At 36.8% G+C, this 26399-nt stretch overlaps 1 protein-coding gene across 1 annotated transcript in view; it reads left to right on the top strand.

Moving 5' to 3' along the window:
- LOC107581857 (NT-3 growth factor receptor-like) overlaps nucleotides 1–26399 on the top strand; it is a 182064-nt gene that overhangs the window by 18608 nt on the left and 137057 nt on the right. Inside the window, exons 3-6 of the mRNA XM_016267528.1 lie at nucleotides 17683–17837; nucleotides 18808–18950; nucleotides 19996–20137; nucleotides 24507–24803. Of these exons, the coding sequence (XP_016123014.1) occupies nucleotides 17683–17837; nucleotides 18808–18950; nucleotides 19996–20137; nucleotides 24507–24803 (737 nt within the window). The remainder of the gene's footprint in view (nucleotides 1–17682; nucleotides 17838–18807; nucleotides 18951–19995; nucleotides 20138–24506; nucleotides 24804–26399) is intronic.

Here is a 26399-nt window from a genome sequence, read left to right as displayed (position 1 = left end):
CAATAAATATGACTGACACACACAGAGCGCTTCGCTGAATGACAGAAAGCTGACGCTGGCTCTGCCGCACATGCTTTTATAGCTTCCTGGTCATGACGTCACCCGCCCGTGACGTCCCGCTCAGCTATTGGACTGATTTCACATATTATTCAGAGTGTGGTCACAGAAGGCGTTCCCCTAGCATTTCCGACGCAGCTCGAGTTCCTGAAGAGGAACTACAAAACTAGCTAAGAACTGCTGACCTTACCAAATTAGCCAGATGCTAGATGTGACATGCCCTTATATTCAATAACAACAAAACTAGTTAAGAACAGCTGGTTTTACCTCACTTTTCATCTTTTTACCTTTACCTGAAGATACAATAGCTGGTTAGCGGTGCAGAACCTATAGCCCCTTGTTTCTGAGCGCTTTCAAGAGCGACCGAGGCGACAAATGGTAAATCTTCTGTACCCACTCGGAGGATGATGATATGATACAAGCCTATTTACAGCCAAAGCACAAAAGCGTATTCGCCACAGTCCGCAGACTCCGTCACTCAGCCGCCGCTTTCAGCCTCTCGGCTAGCAGCTGTGAGTGCCATCAATCCGTTTTATTCTGTTGACCTTTCTCTAATCTCCGTCTGTATAAAGCGGCTACCGCAGACACGAACTTCATGTCTGGCTCATCGCTGGAAGGATCATCACTGTTAAAAAAAAGGACTAAGAGTAATAGTGACAGTAAACACGATGCGGGGAGAGTCTGTTTTAAGGCATTTATTTCCCACATTTACAGCTGTCTGAAATGCATGACAAAATAAGAAATTAAACAAAACACTGCAATTTGGTTTTCAGCCAGAGCCGGTTAACAGTTAAATCAGATTATTTAACAAGCCCAGTGTTGTCAATCAGCCAAGTAGTTCAATAATATAACTAATTATGTTTTCCAGGATGAAGGAATTACCTTATATGGGCTTTAATTGCCTGGATAAAAAGTTGTGATGTAAACAATTGATGAGAGTATGCTAATTATCAGGGTTCGAATTAGAATATGAAATAAATACATACAGTAAGTGCCTCCATGTGCCAATTTCATTTAAAAATACAACTTCTGAAGAGAAATTGTAGAGATTGCTTTTAAATCCCCCCCAAAAGATTGTATTACGTTATTATGATTGATTTATGAAATTAATTACTGTCAGATGTATATTTAAATATTTGTCTTGATATAAAGATAATTAAAATATATTATTGCGGCAAATTATTAAATCATGGAGTATTGAGTGACAAAGTGGGTTTTTAAGTCAATGTAATGTCAATCCCGTGGCAAAAACAGTGATATGATCATATTTTCTTGACCTGGTAAGGACTCTAGCCGCTGCATTTTGGACTACCTGTAGCTTGTTTATTGAAGATGCAGGACAACCACCTAGCAGTGCATTACAATAGTCCAGTCTAGAGGTCATGAATACATGAACTAGCTTTTCTGCATCAGAAACAGGTAACATGTTTCGTAACTTGGCAATGTTTATATGATGGAAGAATGCTGTTTTTGTAACATGGGAAATATGATTTTCAAAAGACAATTTGCTATCTAATATAACACCCAGATTTTTGACTGTAGAGGAAGTAACCGTACATCCGCCTAGTTGCAAATTGTAATCCAAGAGATTCTGTGTACTGTATTTTGGTCCAATAAGTAATATCTCTGTCTTATCCGAATTTAATAGGAGAAAATTATTGGTCATCCAATCTTTTAAATATAAATGTAAGGAATTATTATTATTAATTATTTTATTCTGGAGAAAAATTACCTCCCTCTGACCTCCCTCGACGCAAGCCTGCCAAATCGGTGCCTAGTTTAGTAGTGATTGCACTGCAGGTGATGTCCATTTGCTGAACGGAGCCTTGCCCTGCAATCCAACCAATGCCAATTTAACGTGCAGGTACAGATTCTGGTTTGGGTTCACTTTTAAGTCCCTGTCTAACACGACACGGCAAAGGGCGGCGAAGAACCAGCGCACATACTCACTCGTCTTGTTTGTCTGCAACTTAATGGGATTACTGATTGGGAAAAAACTGTTAAGTCTGGTGACACATTGTGGAGGGAGATCGTAAATTAATCCTCGGTTTATAAGGATGCTTAAGTCATTATGCATGTGGAAAAAGATTAAAATGCATATATTCATTAGTCTTGGGAGTGTTAAACAGAACTTGGCAATATTGCTGAGAATCCATTTTTTTCACAGTTCCTTTTACTTCCTACAAATGTTTCTGATTCCTATCAGAACCTGGCAGCACTTGTGACGCTTTAAATAAGATGGCTTGTTTAACATCGTACAGACGAAACATACTAATTAGCATCACAGTAGAAAAAACTGCATATCTATACTGCATTTAGTGGGAAACTCAACAAAATGTCTGTCAAATTACAAAAAGCTGTGATTTTTCACAATATAACAGCAGGATAGGACTGAGAAGGAAGTGTTTTGACAGTTTTTAAACCGAGCTGGACGAATTTAGCGGGTATAGAGGTACTCTTGTCTCTTGCGTTGATCTCTGGCCCCACTTGTTTCAATGACTACACGTGATCTTGTCTTTTCAGATGTCAGACCACACCAACACGGTGCTCTCTATCGAGACAAGGCCAAGCTTTTGTGTACTATCTAGTGAAAGTGTGAGAGGAGAACAGAGATGCTTGACAGAAATCTCTCAGTAATTTCCTGGCCGTTTAAAGTAACATGCTGCTCTGAAGAACACAGACCTGCGTACCTGCACTCTGAAAGCTTCCCCAGTGAAAATAAACCTTAAGCAATTCATTGTCTGCAACGCACTTGTCTGCAACTTAATGGGATTACTGATTGGGAAAAAACTGTTAAGTCTGGTGACACATTGTGGAGGGAGATCGTAAATTAATCCTCGGTTTATAAGGATGCTTAAGTCATTATGCATGTGGAAAAAGATTAAAATGCATATATTCATTAGTCTTGGGAGTGTTAAACAGAACTTGGCAATATTGCTGAGAATCCATTTTTTTCACAGTTCCTTTTACTTCCTACAAATGTTTCTGATTCCTATCAGAACCTGGCAGCACTTGTGACGCTTTAAATAAGATGGCTTGTTTAACATCGTACAGACGAAACATACTAATTAGCATCACAGTAGAAAAAACTGCATATCTATACTGCATTTAGTGGGAAACTCAACAAAATGTCTGTCAAATGACAAAAAGCTGTGATTTTTCACAATATAACAGCAGGATAGGACTGAGAAGGAAGTGTTTTGACAGTTTTTAAACCGAGCTGGACGAATTTAGCGGGTATAGAGGTACTCTTGTCTCTTGCGTTGATCTCTGGCCCCACTTGTTTCAATGACTACACGTGATCTTGTCTTTTCAGATGTCAGACCACACCAGCACGGTGCTCTCTATCGAGACAAGGCCAAGCTTTTGTGTACTATCTAGTGAAAGTGTGAGAGGAGAACAGAGATGCTTGACAGAAATCTCTCAGTAATTTCCTGGCCGTTTAAAGTAACATGCTGCTCTGAAGAACACAGACCTGCGTACCTGCACTCTGAAAGCTTCCCCAGTGAAAATAAACCTTAAGCAATTCATAAGCTAAAAAGTAATCGGTATGCCAAAGTGCATGGCTATATACTTCAGTTGCAGAAAAAATAAGTTCCTAGAAACAGTATTGAGATTTACAGTTCATAGTAGAATTGCAGATTATGGGGGAAAAAAATGGAAGAATATTAATGAACTATGTTCAGACATTAACCTTAAGAATTGGCTATAGCAAATTAGGGTTAATATGCCACATTGTGTATAGTATATATATATATATATATATATTTTTATTATTATTATTTTATTTATTTATTTATTTTTTTTCATATCTGTAGTTAATTTGTTGGTAGAAATAATCAGTACAGTTCAGAGGCCATTACTGATTAACTTTTTAATTAATTTATTATTATTTTTATTATTATTTCATATAAGTAACCACACTGCTGTTGATGCATCATTTTGTATATATTTTAAGTTTTCAATATTGATTTTGATATTTAGATTTTTCATTTGCATTATATTTTTTCTTTCAATATATTTTGCTATATATTTTGCATTCTAAATTTTTTCTTTGTTGTTTTTTATAATTTTCCCATTATATTAATTATACATTTTTTATTATTAAAATAGTTGCACAAATGGTATAATAATGTACACATTTATTTATTTATTATACTAATAATTATTGCTTTTCATAATTTTCACACTGTATTAATATATATATTCATAAATTAAATAAAAACATGGGATTGTCGGTTGATGTCACTGATTTTATTGCTTTGAAAATCTGAAAATCTCAAATGATCAACCGTTTCAAAGTGGCAAATGCAAGCTACCTCTTTCTTGCCTTCTGTTTTTCTCTTTCTCTCTCTCGCTCTGTCACTCTCTCTCTCTTTTGTGGTGTTTGGCCCTTTATGTGTGGAATAATAGGGACGATGCTTTCATATTGATTGTTAGCCTGAAGTAATCACTCAGAAGATGAAGATAATAAGCTCAGCAGAGAACTAGAGAGGAGCATGACTGATGCCTGGCAAAATGTTCATGCACTGGTAATGATGTCCCCCTGTATTGATTATTACTTCCCACTTACCCCGGTGATTAGTTACTATTTAATGCAATTCCGTTAAAACAGTGAAAACATTTATTCAGTATTTCTGTGCCATGTATCTATTACAATATCAATGTAAATTTTTCACAATTTGCTTAATGCGTTTCATATCAAGATGTTAATACAGGACTGATGGGGGCAATATATTTCTATGAAATATGGATTTTCAATGGAATTCTGAATGCAAAGGATTGTGGGTAACCAGAGCAGAAAGAAGTGTGAGGAAGTGGTTCAGATTAGTAGGGCTGGGTGATAGAGTATGTATACACATTAAACATTGATAATGTGTCTATATCATATCAAGTAGATTAAAAATGTATATATATATATCTATATATATAGATAGATAGATAGATAGATAGATAAATATATAGATAGATATACAGTAGATAGATTAATTAATTTAATCTAATTATAATTAATTATAATCTGATTATAATAATAATTTAATTTAATTAATTTAATACAAAAAAGGTAAAATTATATGCCAAATGTTAGATAAAAATTTACATTTGTTATATTAAATTACTGCTCAGGGAAAAAATGCTATATCAAAATCTTGAAACAGTTTACTTCCAGCTTTGATAGATAGATTCTTCTTCTTTCAGCATTAAAAATGCTAATTATTCCAAACTTTCGACTTGCAGTGTATCAAGAATATAGATACAGTATATAGGAATTGTATATAAGATTTAATTACACAATTTACATGCATTTATCATTTTTTACCTTTTCACATATTCATTTTTTTATTTAAAAATACAATATTTTTCTCACACATTATAAATGTATAAACCATGAGAAAAAAACTCTTACTGAATCTAAACTTTTGAACAGTAGTATGTCTATGTAATGATTGATTGATTTCGAAAATTCAATATATCACTCAGCCAGTAGTAAACTACTTGCCTGCCATTTTTCAGAGTTTTCCATCCCAGAAAATAGAAGTTAGCCGCATGTCTATTGCTATCTGATGTCACCAGGGCATTGGCTAACACAATCTCATACTTCCCTACCCACTCGTGGGCATATTTCAGTGTCACTCACGCTTTTCTCGGGTCACGGCGGAACACCATCAATCTCTGTCGCTGGCCTTCTCTCGCTCTCTGTTGTGCAAACACAACTCATGCCTGACAGAGCAGCGCTGCATGTTTCGCTCCCGTCCAATCCATATTGACGTGTGTCATTTAGAGCTGTGGTCAATGACGAGTCTTTATCACTCCCGTCGCTCCCACCGCCCGCTGACAGCTTCCCGTCCGGAGCTTATGAAAAACACCAAAGATGCTTAATGGAAACTGCCTTCTGCCAGCATAAACGGTAATAGAGTCAGTCCCGAGATGTGGTGGAGAAGTGCAGGTCGGGAAATGATACCTGCTGTTTGGAGCACATCCAGAAAATCCATATGGATTGAGACGAATGTGGATTTCCATACTTTGAAGCTGGCAGTGCAGCCATATTGCGAGGGTAATGATGCAGAAGGTGTGAGAGCCCTACAAATATCACTTCGCTTTTCTCCACAGTTTGTCTGCGGGAGAATTAATCCACAGTTTTGTTTGAAAAAGTTAGCCATGAAATGGCATTCATTGTCTTTTAATGGAGAGTTGAGCAAACAGTCTGTCTTTTTTCTTTCGTTTCTGCCCTCAATCAGGTACCGTGTGATTGTATGTGACACCCTGTTTGATTGATAATTAGGTTGTGATGACTAGAGGGACTTAAAACTTTAATTATAATATGATTAAACAATGCCCCCCTCATATGGGATCAGGCCAACGATGCAGGAAAGCCAATTTAATCCCTGTAAGAATGACTCGGAGCATCACAGGAACGGTAATGAGAGCTTGGAGAGAGAACCCTAATATCTGCTGCATGGGGCTTCGTCTTCCTGCCAGCAGTTGTGGGTTTCGATCTGTTACCACACATACACGCGCAAGCTGGAATGGGAAATTTCTCTTTCACATTCACTGCTCTTAATATAAAGTAATGACCCTCAACACTGCACATTTTGGATGTCACTTATTTGACACCCAATTTGGTTTATAGAATTGTCTGCTAAAGTGTTTCAGACAGCACTGCCCTAAGCTTATTCCTTTTTTTGGACACTAATTGGCTCATTTGGAAACAGTAGTGGGGATATGTTTAGTCTAAATTACATCTGAAATGTATTTATATACATATTTCAGTTTATAAACATATTTCGGATACCACTGAAAAGAAAATAATAATAATAATAATAATAATAATACAATCTTTAAAACATTTATTATTTTTTTTATTTTAAAATTGCATTGTTTTACTTGATATACTATATATATATATAAACATTCTAGTTGTCTTTTTTATTATTTTTATATATTATCTATTTATTTTTATATAAAAAAATTATTATTGTTTGGTTTATATTTATAAATTAATATTTTAATAGATGTATTATTTTTATTATTATTGTTATTATTATTAAAGTTTAAATTATTATATTATCTTTAAATTACTATTTCCTTGTTTTGATGTTTTATTTTTTCTTACCTGCTTGGCTTTATATACTGTATCTAAATATTCTTGTTGTCTTTTTATAATTTTTTATTGATTTTTACACAATTATTTTTTTTAATTATTATTGTTAGGTTTATATATATATATATACAGTGGGTACGGAAAGTATTCAGACCCCCTTAAATTTTTCACTCTTTGTTATATTGCAGCCATTTGCTAAAATCATTTAAGTTATTTTTTTTCCTCATTAATGTACACACAGCACCCCATATTGACAGAAAAACACAGAATTGTTGACAATTTTGCAGATTTATTAAAAAAGAAAAACTGAAATATCACATGGTCCTAAGTATTCAGACCCTTAAAAGTAACTAATTAATCACACATTTTTCTGAAATTAATCCCGATTAATCCCACTTAACACTTAAGTTTTTAAATATACTTTTCTATTGCAATAATTTCACATTCAATCTTCAAATTAATGTACAAACAACATAAAGACAGTATATGTTTTAAATATTTGTTTAATGGCATTTTTTATGACTGAAGGACAGTATCAATGATACCAATACTGATTTCTCTATAAAATTGCCCCCCCCCCTAGTATTTAACCATTGACTATAGCCATTCAACATTACAGTGTAATTGAGAGCTATCAATTTTAACATTAATTAGACTTTAAATAATAACTTCTAATTTAAGTGAACTTAAAACAATCTTCACATTAAACCCATTATAATAAATGTCATATTTACCTGTGCCCTTCAGCAGAAATATACAGAAATTGAAATTGAAGTTATTAAACACTAAATTCTAAATTAAATGTAGATGAATCCTTAAAGCTATAGAAGTTCTTTTTTTCGTCTTTTTTTCTTTGTCCTTTGATTAATAAACACCACAGCAGCTGGTTATTAGGTTATTTTGGCTGTAATTTCTTTAAGAGCTGCCGCTGCTGAACGCGACGCGGATCTGACACGCATCATATTTTCTCTCTCTTTTTTAGGGATGCACCGATATGAAAATTTTGGCCGATACCAATAACCGATTATTCTTTATTTTTGAAAGCCGATAACCGATATGTTGGCCGATAAATCTATATCCAAATTGTTATATACTTTTTGAGAGCCTGATTACAAAAAAGGTCTCATCATTAAAAGCCACATCCCAAACACTTCAACATAAGCAGCCTAGTTTGAACGGTGTACGTTTTAAAAATATTTTTACTCTCCCATTACCAAATTTAGTCATAAAAAAGCCTTACAAATAAATAAAATTATGCATAAATAATGCAAACAAGTCACTGGACATCATTACACATGTAAAGAATCAAAATGAATGCGCCACAGATCAATAAAACGGAATAGCCTCTGCACGGACAATAATTAAATGATTTTAAGTACTAAACCATATTGTTGATGAAAATAATAAGAGAAAAATACAAGTGGTTGTTGTTATTAATAATATATCAATGATTTTGAAAAAGTAACAAATTAATACCACTGTTTTAAATAGCAGCCATTGAGCTGCAGCTCAAGCTGAAGCTGAAGAGCTGAATGAACACGGTAAACTGAAGCGTTTTGCTGGCAGCTTATTTAACTCAAGGAAATGCATCCTGAGATTAATATTAATACAACATAAACATAATATTACAACTTATATATGAAATGACAAATGACGCAGTTATTGCATGCTATAGTCAGAATGTTCAACATTACAGTGTAATTGAGAGCTATCAATTTTAACATTAATTAGACTTTAAATAATAACTTCTAATTTAAGTGAACTTAAAACAATCTTCACATTAAACCCATTATAATAAATGTCATATTTACCTGTGCCCTTCAGCAGAAATATACAGAAATTGAAATTGAAGTTATTAAACACTAAATTCTAAATTAAATGTAGATGAATCCTTAAAGCTATAGAAGTTCTTTTTTTCGTCTTTTTTTCTTTGTCCTTTGATTAATAAACACCACAGCAGCTGGTTATTAGGTTATTTTGGCTGTAATTTCTTTAAGAGCTGCCGCTGCTGAACGCGACGCGGATCTGACACGCATCATATTTTCTCTCTCTTTTTTAGGGATGCACCGATATGAAAATTTTGGCCGATACCAATAACCGATTATTCTTTATTTTTGAAAGCCGATAACCGATATGTTGGCCGATAAATCTATATCCAAATTTTTATATACTTTTTGAGAGCCTGATTACAAAAAAGGTCTCATCATTAAAAGCCACATCCCAAACACTTCAACATAAGCAGCCTAGTTTGAACGGTGTACGTTTTAAAAATATTTTTACTTTCCCATTACCAAATTTAGTCATAAAAAAGTCTTACAAATAAATAAAATAATGCATAAATAATGCAAACAAGTCACTGGACATCATTACACGTGTAAAGAATCAAAATGAATGCGCCACAGATCAATAAAACAGAATAGCCTCTGCACGGACAATAATTAAATGATTTTAATTACTAAACCATATTGTTGATGAAAATAATAAGAGAAAAATACAAGTGGCTGTTGTTATTAATAATATATCAATGATTTTGAAAAAGTAACAAATGAATACCACTGTTTTAAATAGCAGCCATTGAGCTGCAGCTCAAGCTGAAGCTGAAGAGCTGAATGAACACGGTAAACTGAAGCGTTTTGCTGGCAGCTTATTTAACTCAAGGAAATGCATCCTGAGATTAATATTAATACAACATAAACATAATATTACAACTTATATATGTACAAAATGACGCAGTTATTGCGTGCTATAGTCAGAATGTGTGATCCTGTTGTGGATGCGCTCTTCCCATATCAACGCGCTGAAACACGGCAACTAAACCCAAAGAATTCACAATGTTTTATTATAATAATGTTCTCATTAGAATGTTATATACATGACATTCCCAATCATAGTTATTAATGTTGTGCACTGCTGTTTGAGCTGCGTGTGCTGAGCTAAAGATGATCACCGGTAAACTGAAGCGCTCTTTTTAACTTAACCAAACGCATTCTATATGAGATAAATCAGATATACATCAAATAAACACAATATTACAACGTACAATTGCACAAAAGGCTGCAAACGAACAGCGCGCATCTGAAGTGTCTCTGAAGGAAATAATGCATTATTTATCGGCTTTAAGATATCGGCCAAATTTTCTTATCAGGCCGATACCGATAACAGAAAAAATTAGCATTTATCGGCCGATACCGATATGGTGGCCGATATATCGTGCATCCCTACTCTTTTTACCTTTTCTGACCCACTTCAGGTCTTAAAGGGGTCATATGATGCTTTTTAAAAGATCATTATTTTCTGTATTTGGTGAAACAGAATATGTTGACATGCTTTAATGTTCAAAAAACACATTATTTTTCAAATACTGTACATTATTGTTGGTACTCTATGCCCCGCCTCTCTCAAACGCTTCGTTTTCTACAAAGTCCCTCCTTCCGACAAGCGCAGTCTGCTGTGATTGGCCAGCTGACCCAGTGCATTGTGATTGGCCGAACACCGCAAGCACTCGTCGGAAATGTAACGCCCCTTACCATAATCGCGAGCTACATCTTTCAAAATAAACGTAAAGACAGAGCCCGAAAGGGGAACAGAGTCGTGTGACAGACACAGTGATGAAGCTGGTATGTGTTTGCAGCTGAGTTTGTTAAGACAGCTGACTCCACTGTGATCTCTCTCTTTCTCTCTCTCTCTCACACACACACACGCGCGCACGCACACATGCACGCACGCACACACACACACACGATGCGCAAAACTCCGCATTTGCATCATATGACCCCTTTAAAGTCTCTCTTAATGAGCTGACAAGTTAAATGGGGTGTGTTAGATGAGTGAGACGGACGGTGTTGGGCTGCTCCAGGATGGTTTTGAAAACCATTTCAGAGACATGTTCTTAAATGTGACTCATATAAAATATATTACATGCGTGCTCAGTTTTAAGGCAGCTTTAATCGCCTTTTTTGGTAACTTCATGACTTAATTGACCACGACATTGCATGCGCGTAGTTTATTTCGCACTTTGATATGAAAGGATACATGCTACAGCGTGCGCCGGCGCCTTTGTGCATGCAATAGAAGAGCTTGCTCTCTGAGCACAGTACCGCTTCTGCGCTCGCTTGACTCGCGCCTGGCGCTGAAGTAAAGTGGAACGCGTGTCTGAAACGTCTCCTGTTCTCAGTCATTCTGCCACTGAATAAATGCACTTCTTGTCAAGAAAAAAAATTATCGCCTGCGTTAACGCGCTAATTTTGACACCACTAATATATATACAGTGGGGGAAAAAAGTATTTAGTCAGCCACCAATTGTGCAAGTCATGTATTCTTCTTCTTCCTCTTGTTGTTGTTATTATTATTATTATTATATTTGTATTGTATAGTTTAATACTTAAATGGATACTATTTTATTATTAAAAATATTTTTTCAAATGCCTTATTCTACTTTGTCTTATTTGTTCCTTTATGTACTGTAAAACATTTTTATTATCATCAATATTCTTATTTTTATATATTAATCTATGCATTTAATTTTTTATGTATTTATTTTAATAATTTTTATTATAAGTAAATGCGGCTGGCATATGCACTGGCCCAAATTGAATTTAGTCATGTGCATGTGGATAGAATCGTCTTCTCTGAAAGCATTAGACGCCCAGGTTAGGACCTCAATGGCTGGAGCTTAAACTGCTGCCCACTGTGATATGTCACAATGCATGACCCCAGCAGCTTGAAACGGTAGAGCACCCCATCAGAGCCGTATCTCCTAGCTTAACCTTTTATTGCCACCATATAATGAATCTGAATGGGTCTGTCGGTCTACATCCAGTCCTAGCGCTAAAGCCTGGTTCTGTCAGGCCATTTTGTCTTAAGGCAAAGTGCTCTGCAACATTACAGGTGTACCCAGCTGCCCTCTACACTTCACTTGCACTCGCTGGCTTTAACCTTGCATTTGCTTACTTGCTTCCCTTTGTTTCGAGTCTAAATCTAACCAGTCCCGAAATAAGTCAGCATGCAGCAGGTGTATTTCTCAATTGTCATTAAATCTGTATTATGTCGTCTTTCACGTCCTCCAGGTTCCTTCTTAATGGAAAAGTGTTTCCAGGGAGAGCGTTAGTTGAGTTAGTACGTATGGGCTAACTCATCTGCAATGCATAGCTGACATTTACACAGCATGTCTTGAGAGCTCCCTGAACATACGCTAACGCAATCTTCTGATTATTTATGTATAAATTCTGCTCGTGTTGTGCGTGCTACTTTATGCGGATGAACAATTTATGAAAGGATGAATGAATAATGCCTTTTTTGGAGTGCTTTTGAATTGATTCATATGATAAAGGCTCAATTATAGTCTCTGTCTTACCTAGGAAGCTAACCACTGTTTGTCACCTCTATTGCGGTGGTGCTTTTCATTAAGGCGTGAGATGTGTGTATATTCCCATTTGTTTATCAGTATGTGCATTCCCGACCCACCGTTCGATGCTCCAGTGGATTTATTCAATGGCGTCCCTTCGTTTGGCTGCGTGCGGGTGCGAAAGTGCATGCATAATGCATATCAGCGATGCGGATGTACTTTAGACCACATTATTTGGGCATTTTTTAAGCACCCAGGCTTGATGCATCAACGTCCCTTGTGTTTTTCCTTTTCTTCCCCAGCTAGCAGTCACCTTGACCTTTTGAAAGGTTAATTTGATATTTTATTCAAGTTTGCAAGGTTTGAAAATAGTTAAGCTCTCGGTAGCTGTGAATTAGCTCTCATAACAAGAGCATAGAAGCTTTGCCTACTGGAAAAATAGCTTAAACTAGTTGGATAGGCTCATCTGATTTGAGATTTTAGACACTTTCAGCTGGTCTGGTTGAGAAACCAGCTAGCTTGGCCAACTAAAGGTGTTATCTTTAGTTGAAGACTAACTTCAACCAACGGTGATCAGCTTGTTTTCTAGACATGGCCAAGCTAGTTTTTGCTGGTTTAGGTGGTCATCCAGTCTGACCAGCTGGCAAGTGTCAAAAACTCCTCTAAAACAGACCCGGTCAAACCAAATAAAACCAGCAATACCATCTTTAGTTGAATTTTATGGTTAACTGGTCCCTTAGCCTGGCCAAAACAGTTAGGCTGGTCTAATTAGATGTTTTAGAAGGACTTTTGACTGGGTGACCACCTAAACCAGCTAAAGAACAGTTTGGCCATATTGGGAGACCAGTTAAACCAAATAAATCCAGCAATACCATCTTTAGTTACATTTTATGGTTAACTGGTCCCTTAGGCTGGTCTATTTAGATAGTTTTAGAGGAGTTTTTGACACTTGTCAGCTGGTCAGACTGGGTGACCACTTAAACCAGCTAAAGGCCAGCTTGGCCATATTGGGAGACCAGTTAAACCAAATAAAACCACCAATACCATCTTTAGATGGAAATTATGGTTAACTCGTCCATTAGCCTGGCCAAACCAGTTAGGCTGGTCTATTTAGATAGTTTTAGAGGAGTTTTTGACACTTGTCAGCTGGTCAGACTGGGTGACCACTTAAACCAGCTAAAGGCCAGCTTGGCCATATTGGGAGACCAGTTAAACCAAATAAAACCACCAATACCATCTTTAGATGGAAATTATGGTTAACTCGTCCATTAGCCTGGCCAAACCAGTTAGGCTGGTCTATTTAGATAGTTTTAGAGGAGTTTTTGACACTTGTCAGCTGGTCAGACTGGGTGACCACTTAAACCAGCTAAAGGCCAGCTTGGCCATATTGGGAGACCAGTTAAACCAAATAAAACCACCAATACCATCTTTAGATGGAAATTATGGTTAACTCGTCCATTAGCCTGGCCAAACCAGTTAGGCTGGTCTATTTAGATAGTTTTAGAGGAGTTTTTGACACTTGTCAGCTGGTCAGACTGAGTGACCACCTAAACCAGCTAAAGACCAGCTTGTCCACATTGGGGAAACCAGAAAACAAGCTGAACACTAGCTTTCATAGGTGAGGAGTCAAGTTAAACCAGATCAAACCAACAATGCCAACTTAGCCAAGTTTTTGTACCTGGTAAACCAGACTAATATGGTTAGCTGCTCTCTCAACCTGCATGGCCAAACCAGGTAGATGGTTTTAGAGGTGATTGAGGCTTGTCAGCTGGTCAGACTCAATCTAAACTTGGTAAAAAAAACAACTATAACTTCAATAGACTGGTTTAAGTTATAATTTTTTGCAACTTAGCTGGTTAGGTTTGTGTGTTTTGTTGGTTCAGAGAGGCTTTGTGCAGTTTGTTTTATTATCCTAGCTAGACGATTATATGGTTCATTGCATTTTATTGTTAGCATTTAGCACTGTTTTTACTGCTATCTGTGACCCATCAAAACAGGCCTGTTGTGGCTCATTTTTGGGTTGTAAGTTGTAACCCACTAGTTTGGAACCACTAATCAAGAGTATCATAAGACGTGGGCTATAAATTAAGCATGTTGTGTGAGTTCTTTCTCCATTATGAACTGTTCATGATACTGCTTAGTAAGAGAGGAAACATGCACTCTTCTCATTAGACATGCTAATTTAGTTTTAAAGGGTGGAGAAACTACTTAGGCTCTCCTTTGATCGTTATTCATCAAAGCTTCGAAATGCACGAGCAGGTTGCGCTTGTACTTGTGTGGAACGTGCCAACAAAATTGTTTAAAAGATTCACGTGAAAAATGCCCCACTCGTTTGTGCAAATGAGCAACAATGCCGTTTCCCAGAGCTTACAGTTCAGCCCATTTCATATGCATGGGATTCAGCTCATATGCCTCTATCTCCTACCCTATCTTGCAAATGAGAAAGGTTATCTCACTCGCAGCAACTGATGAATGAATGAGCGTGCAGAGGTTTAGGCCGTCATGCTCCTCCAGGCTTCAGGCCAGGTGAGACATATCCTGTGGGCTTAATATTTCGTACTCTTAAAGGGGAGAGACTCCCACTGAGATCAGATCCGGAACCTTCCGCAGCGCTGCAGGATCCTGCCGGCTGGAAGCCCTTTCAGCGAGGAGTGAGTGTAAAATGGAACAAAGGCGATTACACACTGTTCTTTGCTCTCAGTAACTATGGTAGGTAAAAATATAAAAACAGCTGTCATACAGTTTCCTAAATCAGTAAATTAGGAGGAAAATTAGAGTTTAGTCTGACAAAAATTCTAATTATGAAGTACTATTCTAAAAGTTAATGTTATATATTAAAAGTAGAACAATTTTATTTGACTAATTTAGTGATATTCTTTTTGTGAGCATTTGAACAGACTACACTGCAGAAATCTATCAATTTGTTTTATTTATTTTTTTATTAGCTTTTTATTTTACTTTATTTAAAAATGTGCATTCGACCTCATAGTTAATCTGTCTGCCGGTTTTATTTGTTGTATTAAAAATGCATTCCATCTCCTAGTTTATCTGTCTCCATTGTTTTCAAAAGTGTTTTATTTATTTTAAATATGCATTCTTTCTATCTCCTAATATATCCATTCCTATATTATATTTTTATATTATAATTTGTATTATTTTATATTTTATAATTTGCCTTTAAAAAATTGCCTATTTTATAATGTTAAAGGGGGGGGGGCAATAAATGTTAAAATTATTGTATTAATACAATCTTAATTAAAATATCAAACTAATTATTAAATCAATATTTTAGTAAAGTTAAAATGAAAAAAAAAAAACTTTATTTTTTAAAAATACATTAGTTTTGTAAATAAAATAAAATAAAAAAAAAATATATATATATATATTTTAAAATTATAATTTATGTATTTATGAATGATGTGTTGGACAAAAGGGGCTCCTTGGGTTCAAAAACAACTGAGAACCATGATCTAGCTCAAATCTTCTAAACTTGGTAATATCCTCTTTGTTTTATTTGCTACTTGAGCATTTGTCCATTACATTTACTGGATAGATGCGGTGATGCCTTCAGCTTGGCCCTTAACATCAGTAAAGAAGAAGATATAAGCAGGGAAGAGGATAGTTTCAAGCACTGGAAACGGCGCCCCTGACTCAACATTTCCAGGAAGTCGAAGACCCTCTAAACTCTCAGTGGAGCCTTCATGATCGTGGGGAGATATGTCAGAGTTGACATTTAGACATTTTGAGGAGGTTGATGTAGAAGATGTCTGTTTTTGGTGCAGGAGTGGGGGTGGCTGCGCTCAAAGGTTGTTTGAACGAGCGTGAAATGCGATACTGAGAGGGCTAGAGGTGGTTGTTGTTTGCAGCGATATAGCTGCACTGGGAGTAGGTGTTGGAGTCATTGGCATACAGATGGTTCTGAAAGGAAGCCCTTCATTGGGCAAGTGAGGTAGCTGTGGGTGGAGGTGCTATCCAGTGCCAGTTTTATGTGGGTTTGACCTCACACCCTTCTGTCTGTCCAGTTAAATGTATGCAACAATAATTCCATATGTTACTGAGCATCGAGAATATCCTTTAAGAAACCCTAATATGCTTTACTCGCACACAAGGTCCAAATTATTGCTAATGAGGGGTGTATTAAGAAAATTTACGGGCAAATAATTATAATATATATTTTTAAGTATTTAAGCATTTCTCTTTCACAGTCTTTCACACTCAATCAACGCCAATATTATGGGTTCAGATTTCAGTAAACGTAACCTTGAATGCTTTAAGTCACTTCAGATGAAAGCATCTGCCAAATGAATGTTTTTTTTTTAATGCATTATTTTGCAGTCTTTTACATACATTTTCATAGTTTTTACATGCGTGGCTCTAGCACCGGCAATGTTATTGGTTCAATTTCCAAGAAGTACTAATAAAATGTAAACACTGAATGCATTTTATGTCACTACATAAGTCCAGATAAGTCCACATTTGTTTCTTTGTAAAACTGTGCCTGTGACAAAATGTTTTAAGATTTTGTGATTATTTTTATTGCCTAAACTGTCTTTAGATAAACATATGATTTGTTAAGACTGAAGTAAAAGCTGTTATATGTGCTAGTCATGACATTTTTTCTTTAGTAGACAGGTTGATTCTTTGATTCGCTTATGTCAAGTTCACTCATGTCCAACTAAGTTACCAAGGTATCAACTAAATTATCCATTTTAAATTGACCAGTTTATTTACTTGACAATTTTACTTATTTTTTGCGAGAATTAATTTTAGACTGCACCGAAATATTATGCCACATTACATCACATCTTGCGGCTTAGTTTTTGCCTTAATCCAGAAGCTCATGTTTTGTTTGACTTCATTTGTGGGGACTGTGATCGCCCTGGGCACCAGTGGTGAATTTGGCACGCTGAATAGCTGGACAGACATGGCCAGGAAAGGGCTGCAGTCCAGAAAGCATTCGTACACAAAGCCCTTTGCACAGAACCCGCTCTGGCTGCAAAATGGAACCACGCCAGCAGCTCTCCAGGCCTTGGTTGACTGATGGGTGCTGGAAAAGTCGATGTTTTGTAGGATAACGGTGTCCTTCACCTAGTTTTCTGCTGGTTTTCTAAATGGACCTTCTTGGCATTGTGTGCATGTGATGTGCGTCCTCACTAAGAACTCTATTGTGTTGTGGCAGGAAACTGGAAAGAGTGGTGTTTAACTGCAGCTGCAATATCCGTTGGATCCAGCTGTGGCAGCAGCGAGGCGAAGCCGGACTCCATAACCAGCAGCTGTTCTGCAACAACGGAGTCTCCAAGATCCCTCTACAGCTCATGAACATCTCACATTGTGGTATGGGACATTTTCTCTAAATTGTGGTCACCATAAAATAAATGTCTTGGGTTCAATAAAGGGATAGTATATCCAAAAATGATAATTGTCATCATTTACTCACCATTCTAAACCTGTATGACTTTATTTCTTTTGTGGAACACGAAAGAAGATATGGCCACACTTTATTTTAAGGTCCAATTCTCACTATTAACAAACCATTAACTATGACTTTTGCCTCAATAAACTCCTAATTTGCTGCTTATTAATAGTTAGTAAGATAAGTTTAGGTAGGATTAGGGATGTAGAGTATGGTCATGAAGAATATGTGCTTTATAAGAACTAATAAACAGCCATTATGTTAATAATATGCACGCTAATAAACAACTAGTTAATAGTGAGAATTGGTCCCTATATTAAAGTGATATTTTCCAACAAAATGGTCTAATTGTTTTGGACCCCACCGATTTTCATTGTATGGACAATAACACATTTTTCGAAATTCTCTTTCATGTTCTGCGGGAGAAAGTCATAAAGTCATACAGGTTTGGATTGACATGAGTGAGTAATGATGACAGAATTGTCATTTTTGGCTAAAAAAAAAACGAATCAACCGCATTTGTAGCAATTTTGATTACCACAGAAAATAAATGTGTATATTTTTCTAATTTTGTGGAAAACGTTCCTTAAAAGAATACTGTAGCTCTAAAACTTAAACAATTGTAAATCTTAACATGAGCCTAGTGTGGTAAAATTGTTTCCTGATGTTGTTTGAGTAAAATTATAGCCGGTGCTTTAATGTAATGACCTTAAAAAGGTATTTTTAAAGTAAGGGACGAATCGAATCGACATAATGAAATTCTTGCCACAAATGCTGTCAATAGAGCTCAGCTCAGCCATTTCATTTATTTAGATTAACTTGAACATATTTATGTTAAAAAGCATAAATACCTTTTGTTGTACCATGACTGCTTGTCTATTTCCCACCAAGATTTGCCGGAAATCAGCGTAAGTCACAGTAACCTGACGGTGATAGAAGGTGACAGGGTCACAATCACCTGTAATGGGTCAGGAGTGCCGGTACCGGAAGTGGACTGGACTGTTGGTGGACTGCACTCCATTAACACACACCAAGTAAGGCAGACTTTTGCTTGTAGCATTTTGACTAGCAATCAACATGCATTTTATGTACCTTAAAAAGGATATTAGTAATGGTAGATGGCATATTTAATTTAGTAGAACAAACAACTTTGGAAAACATGGGTCTAAACCAGCTAAAAAAACAGTTGGGAAGTAAACAAGCTTAAACCAGTTTAAACCAGCCATATGTGCTTTTGAAAGTGAAAAGTGAATGTGAAGTGACATGTGGCCAAGTATGGTGACCCACCTACAATCTACAATCCCTGCTGGTACGAGACTCGAACCCACAACCTTTGGGTTACGAGTCCGACTCTCTAACCATTAGGCCACGACTTCCCCACGACTTTTGCAGCTGGATAGCCAGTAATGGAGCGTAACGTTAGTTCTGGCAGGTCACGTTAGTCAAGCTCGCATCAGCTGACACTCAGCTGATCCACGTCTACCTATAGGAATACGACGCCAATCATAATTCCCTTTATAAGGTCCTTTCAGTCATTGTTCAGCAACTATCGCTTTGCTCAGGAGCTAATCATCCACCTCCATCCCCAACTCCTCCTCTCGTCCAGTCAGGACTTGGCATTGGATATTTCTTCGAGTTAGACCACTGAATTATGTTGATATATAAAATAATCACTTAGAACATTGATGATATCTGCTACATTAATCATTAATGTTGGTTCTGTTCAGTTTATCCTAGGGGGGTTATTTATGCTCTCCCTGCTCCTATCTATGCTAAGCTGCATGGATGATCAGGGAGTGTTGCCCAGAACAGAACCATACCCCCAACCTAAAATGTATGCTAATTGTAAGTTATCTTTGACGATAGTTGTCCTGACAGAACTACCTTTTTAAATGGACTATACGTCTATCCCTAACAGTCTGGTTTTGTTTAAAATTTAATTTGGCATTTACTCAATTTAAGATCTATTAAATGACTCACTTGAGCCTTACAGTGACTGGTTTACACCATAAACCATTTGTTGAATCTGTGCAAGCTTGGTTGTGTTTCCAAAAGCTATTGTGTCTTTCTCTCTTCCAGTCCAATCAATATCCACCGAATGTCCACTCCATCAACTTAACTCTGGTCAACGTCAGCAGAGACGATAACAGCTTCATGCTGACCTGCATTGCAGAGAATATAGTTGGGATGACTAATGCCTCAATACAGCTTTCAGTACAGTGTAAGTGCCTCTTTTCTTGCTCCCTGCCTCTCGAATATCTTTACATTCAGCCTCACTGCCTCTAGCGTGCCAATTCTGCTTCTGTCTAGCTCACTGAACTGGCTTTGTTTGCCTCTTTAGCTTGTTACTGTCACTTGCTACTGTGCCTCATGGCTTCCAACTCAGTTTCTTAATTTGTATTGCCTTTTATTTTAAAGGTAGGTGTTTAGGGAGGGGATCACCAGAAAGCTTCTTTTTTTTTTGAAGTAGTAAGTACTATTGATCGAAATGGCTCTGGGAAACATAGAATCAATGCTATTGCAAGGTAGAGGTGAAATGTGTAATTTTTGTTATTAAAATACTTTCTATTATTGTAGCATATATGCACCTAAAAGTAAGCCATTGTGGCGGTTGATTTTGCTCAAAAGTGTAAATATTGTGGCTGTTTGATGCTTTCAAAACATCGCTGTTTGTTTTAGGATTCTGACCTCCTCAGCATAGCAACTGGCTCAGCCAATGATCTGAGTTTGGGGTGGAGCTACCTGACTGACTGACCAATGACAGATAGAGAGAGGGTGTTCTGGAAACCTGTTTGACAACAGATTGTTTTAACACACTTTTACGGCAGTTTGTAACTATTTTACATTTTAGTGAATTGGTAGCTAATTCTTATGACAGTCTTATTTGTATGTTTTCGTCCGTTCTGCTTACTCCTCACTGTCACTTCTGTTTAGGGGTGGCCCTTTATGCTTACATATTTATTTCTCCCTAAAAAATTTTTCCATACAAATCATGTTATGAAATCATACAAAATCACCACCTTTAGGTTTTCTCATGAGATCGGGTTGGATTGTTTTGTTTTTTGGATTCGTTTAGTGATGTTAGAGGCAGAGAAATTACACACTGCCTTTTGAATGTTGTTTTGAATATTAGTTGTTAATAAAGAATAACAATTTGGTCCCTCAGTAAATTCTCTTTGCCACCTTGAAGAATTCTCAGTTACTTAAAGTGTAGATAGACGGCCGGGAAGTAAGGAAACACACAGTCAAATGTATCCTCAATACTTCAATTTATTCATAGAAATACAGATATTATATAGGCATATGTCGAGGGGAGTTTCACCCTCTTAACCAATGAGGATATGAATAACATACACGTAGGATCTTTGGCCAAGAACATGTGTTTATATAAAATGGCCACATGTACAGAAAAACATGGACATATTAGGAATAGACTTTTGCGAAGAATGCTGAACTGTCTTCATGGTTTCATCACAAACTCCTTTACCCTTGTAGTCCTAACATTCATGTCCTTATTTGGGACATTTGAAACAAGAGAAGCTAATGTATACATTTAAGCATGCATACTTCGCATATAAGTAAGACATATTTAAAACATAATATCAAGAGAGAGAGATGGATACAGAAGGGGGATTCAGAGAGAATGCGTTGTATATAGAAGACTGAGAGAGAGAGGGAGAAAAAGGAGGGGTAAGGCATGTCTGGAATCAACAGAAAGACAGAGAGTGTTTTCTAACATTAGTTCACTGTTTTATAATTATTAGTATTTTAATTTAGCCAAATTTGTGCAAATGACTGCTTTGTCAAATCAAATTCTAAAAAAATCACAGTGAGGCTAATGAAATTGGTTATAAAATAATGATAAATTGCTTCACCTGAAACAGTCCTACTCCTACAAAAAAGAAATCTTAGGTTCTACACAACCCAGCGTGTTGTAGGAACGTCATTTGTGTAGTTTATTGATCTATGAAAGCGAGGGCTGTTCTTCATCTGGACTTTTCACACGAAAAAAAGGCTGTAAGTGAAATATTAGAGAGATTTATCAATGTTATCATGTTTCAGTGTGGAGCAGACTACATGTGATTGCTTTGTGGCAGAGTTAGGTGGTGTATTTTCTGTGTTGGGAATGGTATGCGGGAATCAGACACTTGAAAATGTTCCAGTTTTTGTTCACTTAAAATGTGTTTTGTTCCTTATATTACACTTGGGAAAAAAATCAATGCACATTGCATTTTTAGCGATAAGAAAACAGGAAGTTTATTTTTCCCATATAGGGGCAGGCATGCAAAAATAATGTCCCAAATGAAAAAGAAAATGAAAGAAACAACAATCCTGAGGCAATAAGCAACTCATGAAAATTGGCAAAAAGAAACTATGCCTCTAATCAAACATATAAATCCTACCCCTGAGTAACAATAACCAAACAAATCCAAAAAAAGACAATGAAAGGCAGAGAACAAAGACAAACACTGCCTTAAACAAGGATCATATATAAAGACATGACTCTACCAAAAAACACAACAGGATAACTGAAACTTTGGTTTATCTAATTAAACGAAACTAGCATATAAATCTTAACTCCAGAACAGACTAACCAGTGTGCTCATCTTTTGTGCCTTGTTAAAACTATTTGAGAACTCAAATTATGTTTCTCAATGTGTCACAATAAAATGATATAGCGATTAAAATGTTAATTCAACTGTTGTCAGAATCACCTGGTAAGCCTGTGATGCTTTGCCATTAAGTAAACTAAATGGAAAAAAATGAAAAAAGAACTGTGTCTACAGTTAGAAAACACAATACAACAACACAATATCCAACAATAGCTGTTTCCTCCCACTTGGAATGAAGTAAGGCAATTAAAGACCTTATAAGAACACAGCTAGATAAAATTACAACGTGATGTGAGGTTGCGATTTTGTATCTGTATTTACATTTATACTGAAAGGTGTTGGCCAACAACAGTGTAACATGATTCTTCCCACACTCAATATCTATTGACCGTGTAAGATTTGCTTAGAGCGGCAAAATCTGTGGAAATAAGAGAAAGTCAGTCAGTCTCTCTCACTCTCTCTCTCTTTATTTGTCTCTCACAATCTCCGGCTTTGAGACTGGAGAATAATAAAAAAAATACTTGATGTCAATTAATTAAAAGGTTTAGGTGTAGTAATGCAGACTCCAAACATTTGAATAGTCCTGTATTATAATTTTTAAGCTTAAAATTACTTATTCTAGAAGAAATTATGTGTATTCACGTAAGTAAAAATGACACATTGAGGGTGTTTTCACATATGATTCGTTTTAAAAGAAACAAACCCAGTTCACTTAACGTGAACCAGAAAGGGAACCAGCCGAAAGTGACCTCAGTCCTTTTGGTGTTCACAATCTAGTGGACTCAAAAGAGAACCCAATTCTTTTTTTGGTCCTCATCAGCAATGAAGAGATCTCAGACCCTTTCTGGTTCACACCACAACTTTATAAGTACTCAGACCCCAGCTTTCTGTGCAGCAGTGGATTTTGGGTATTCAAGATGGCGTCTTCACATGTTGTCATCACATGGATGTGGCACATTTTGAAGCAAATGACAAACAGAGAAAGAGTCAGACAAAGCAGAACTAAAGGAAATCATCTGACAAAACGGAAGAGAAAAGGATAGCAACTGAAAATAAAATTTTCTTCCAACACTATCAACAACTGCTGCTGCTTGCCACAGGACTGCTTGTGACGAAATAAACACTTTTATGTTTTTATGGGTTGAGGAGAGTTGGCGTTTAATGTAATCATCTTTCCAAATTTCAATAAGTGCACAACTCTCCTCCCTGGGACCACACAACCCCACGACCTGCCATGGTGAAAAGTTTTTTCTGTTGTTACAGCAGTGACGTAACATGGCTGCAGGTATGGCAAGCCTCCAGGTGCACATGTTGAAACGGAACGCAAAGCGGACCGGGATCTCGTTGCTTTCGCATGTCACGAAGATATTGAACCACAAACGGACCCACAAACGAACTGTACTCAGACCACCTCCGGAGGTGGTCTAAGTACGGTTGGCTTTTGGGTCCTTTTAGGGGGGTCTGAGATCACATGGTTTGTTCACATATACACGCTGAACCACTCCGAGAGCGTTTGAAAGCGTTAAACGAACTAGGTGTGAAAACACCCTGAAATGAATTAACCACTGATTTGATCCCTGATGAATGTTTAATATGAACATTTGACATATTTACAGCATCATAATTGTTGACAGTTACCGTCAAACATACGGTGGGTGGAAAAGATGATGGAAACGTTTATGGGCTGCAGTTGTTTCCCACCTTTGGGTCTGCGCCTGCATTCCATGAAACATCCGCTCGTCCAAATACTTGATGACCAGCCAGGCAGTTAACCTGGGATCTTCCTGTCCAAGAGGCAGGATAGCGGATCAAACAAATATCCGTATGGACCACCTGGGCCGCAGAGGCCAAAGTCCCACTCATGCATAAATGCGGTTTATGATAATCCATGCTCATTGGTCTATGGATTTATGTTGGATGGTGGCACAAAGTACTTAATCCTCTCTGTATAAAAAGTATTTTGTTTCCCTCCTGCAGTTCCTCCTGTTATCATTAAGTTTGAGGAGCCGCAGAAGTGGCACGACACGTGTATGATCTTCACAGTGCGTGCAAACCCCCTGCCCACCCTGCGCTGGTACTATAAGGGTGAAGAGATCAAGCCGACTGAATACGTCCGTCCAGAGATGGATGTCTACCAGGACAATCTAGAGGGATGCCTCATGTTCAAAAACCCCACACACCACAACAATGGCAATTACACGTTGGAGGCCAGCAACTTCCTGGGCGTGGCCATCAAAACTGTGTACGCCCACTTCCTACGGCCACCTTTTGATGGTACGTGACTCGATTACATCGCATGTTATTCTAAAACCTATAGTTACATAGTGTTTCCCAATGAGTGAACTGTCAAATATAACTGGAAACATGTTTTCCCCCAAAGTGTTGTCATACCTGCAAAAAGTACTATGTTGATTTTCCACCTGTGGGAAATAAAAGTCTAGTTCTCTTGTTCTGGGCAAGCATTTCTATGATTAGAGCTGTTAGGTCACAGATGTCGTGTTGAGAAACAGAACAGTCTGGATGTCGTTTAAAGGCCCTGCCTGAATAACTTATTAACACCCGAGGTGAGAATCCAACAGGTTTATAGATAAATATAGATACTTGGAAAGTTCACATTTCTTGGGATGATGCTACAGCGCACATAAGTGTGTGAGTGTGTGCAATGTCATACCGAAAGACTTAGGTTCAGTCTGTGCTTTAAATAGGTATGTATAAGTAAAGTTAGAGTGAAAAGTCTGATACCACACACACACACACACACACACACAAACTGAGGTTTTACTATTTATTTAAAGAATGAATTTAGCTTTTTTTTTTTTTTTACATGAAATGATTATTAAATTATTAAATATATATATATAGATATATATATACTGTATGTGTGTGTGTATAATTTTTATGAAATTAATTAATGAGGTGATTATTATTACATGCTTATTACATTTTAAAATGTTAAATATGTTATAAAAGAAACAGCCATTTTAAATGTTAATAAGTGTAATGAATCAGCTCATGGGGAAATATGAACAATTAATCATAACTAGTTATAATTAATTATAAATATTTAGATCCGCTGTAGATATTTAGCTGACCTCTCAGGGTCAACTGTCTTGTCAATTCTAAGAAAGTTAATTTCCTGGTTAAGGGAAATAACTTCCTTACTGTACAATTCTACAAAAGCTTGTAGCATAAATCTGCATGATTAAGTGACTCCAGTTATGAGCAAACAATGAACCACGTCAAGTGTGATACAAGTAAGGTTCTGTCAGGACCACTATCGTCAGAATGATAGATACTTAGCATAAAGTTTGGTTTGGCGGTACGGTTCTGTTCTGGGCAAAAAACCTCCCTGCCCATCCATGCAGCCTGTCATGAATGAGCAGGGAGAGCAGCAATAATAACCCCCCTAGGGTTAACAGAACAGAACAATGCAGATATCATTAATGTACTCAATGATATTTAAGTGTAACACTTTATTCAAGATAAAGGAGTCTGATTAGCAAGGAATATCAGAAAGCTAAGTCCTGACTGTGGCGAAAGGTATAGGTGTCGTAGGTAGATGTGATCAGCTGAGAATCAGCTGATGCAAGCTTGACTCACGTGACCTGCCAGAACTAACGCTCTAACGCTAATTCTGTCAGGACCACTATCGTCAGAATGATAGATACTTAGCATAAAGTTTGGTTTGGCGGTATGGTTCTGTTCTGGGCAAAAAACCTCCCTGCCCATCCATGCAGCCTGTCATGAATGAGCAGGGAGAGCAGCAATAACCCCCCTAGGGTTAACAGAACAGAACAATGCAGATATCATTAATGTACTCAATGATATTTAAGTGTAACACTTTATTCAAGATAAAGGAGTCTGATTAGC

Source organism: Sinocyclocheilus grahami, unplaced genomic scaffold, assembly GCF_001515645.1.
Source record: "Sinocyclocheilus grahami isolate Dianchi unplaced genomic scaffold, SAMN03320097.WGS_v1.1 scaffold38.1, whole genome shotgun sequence".
In the NCBI taxonomy this organism is placed as follows: domain Eukaryota; kingdom Metazoa; phylum Chordata; class Actinopteri; order Cypriniformes; family Cyprinidae; genus Sinocyclocheilus; species Sinocyclocheilus grahami.
This window is presented reverse-complemented; position numbering and strand designations above follow the sequence as displayed.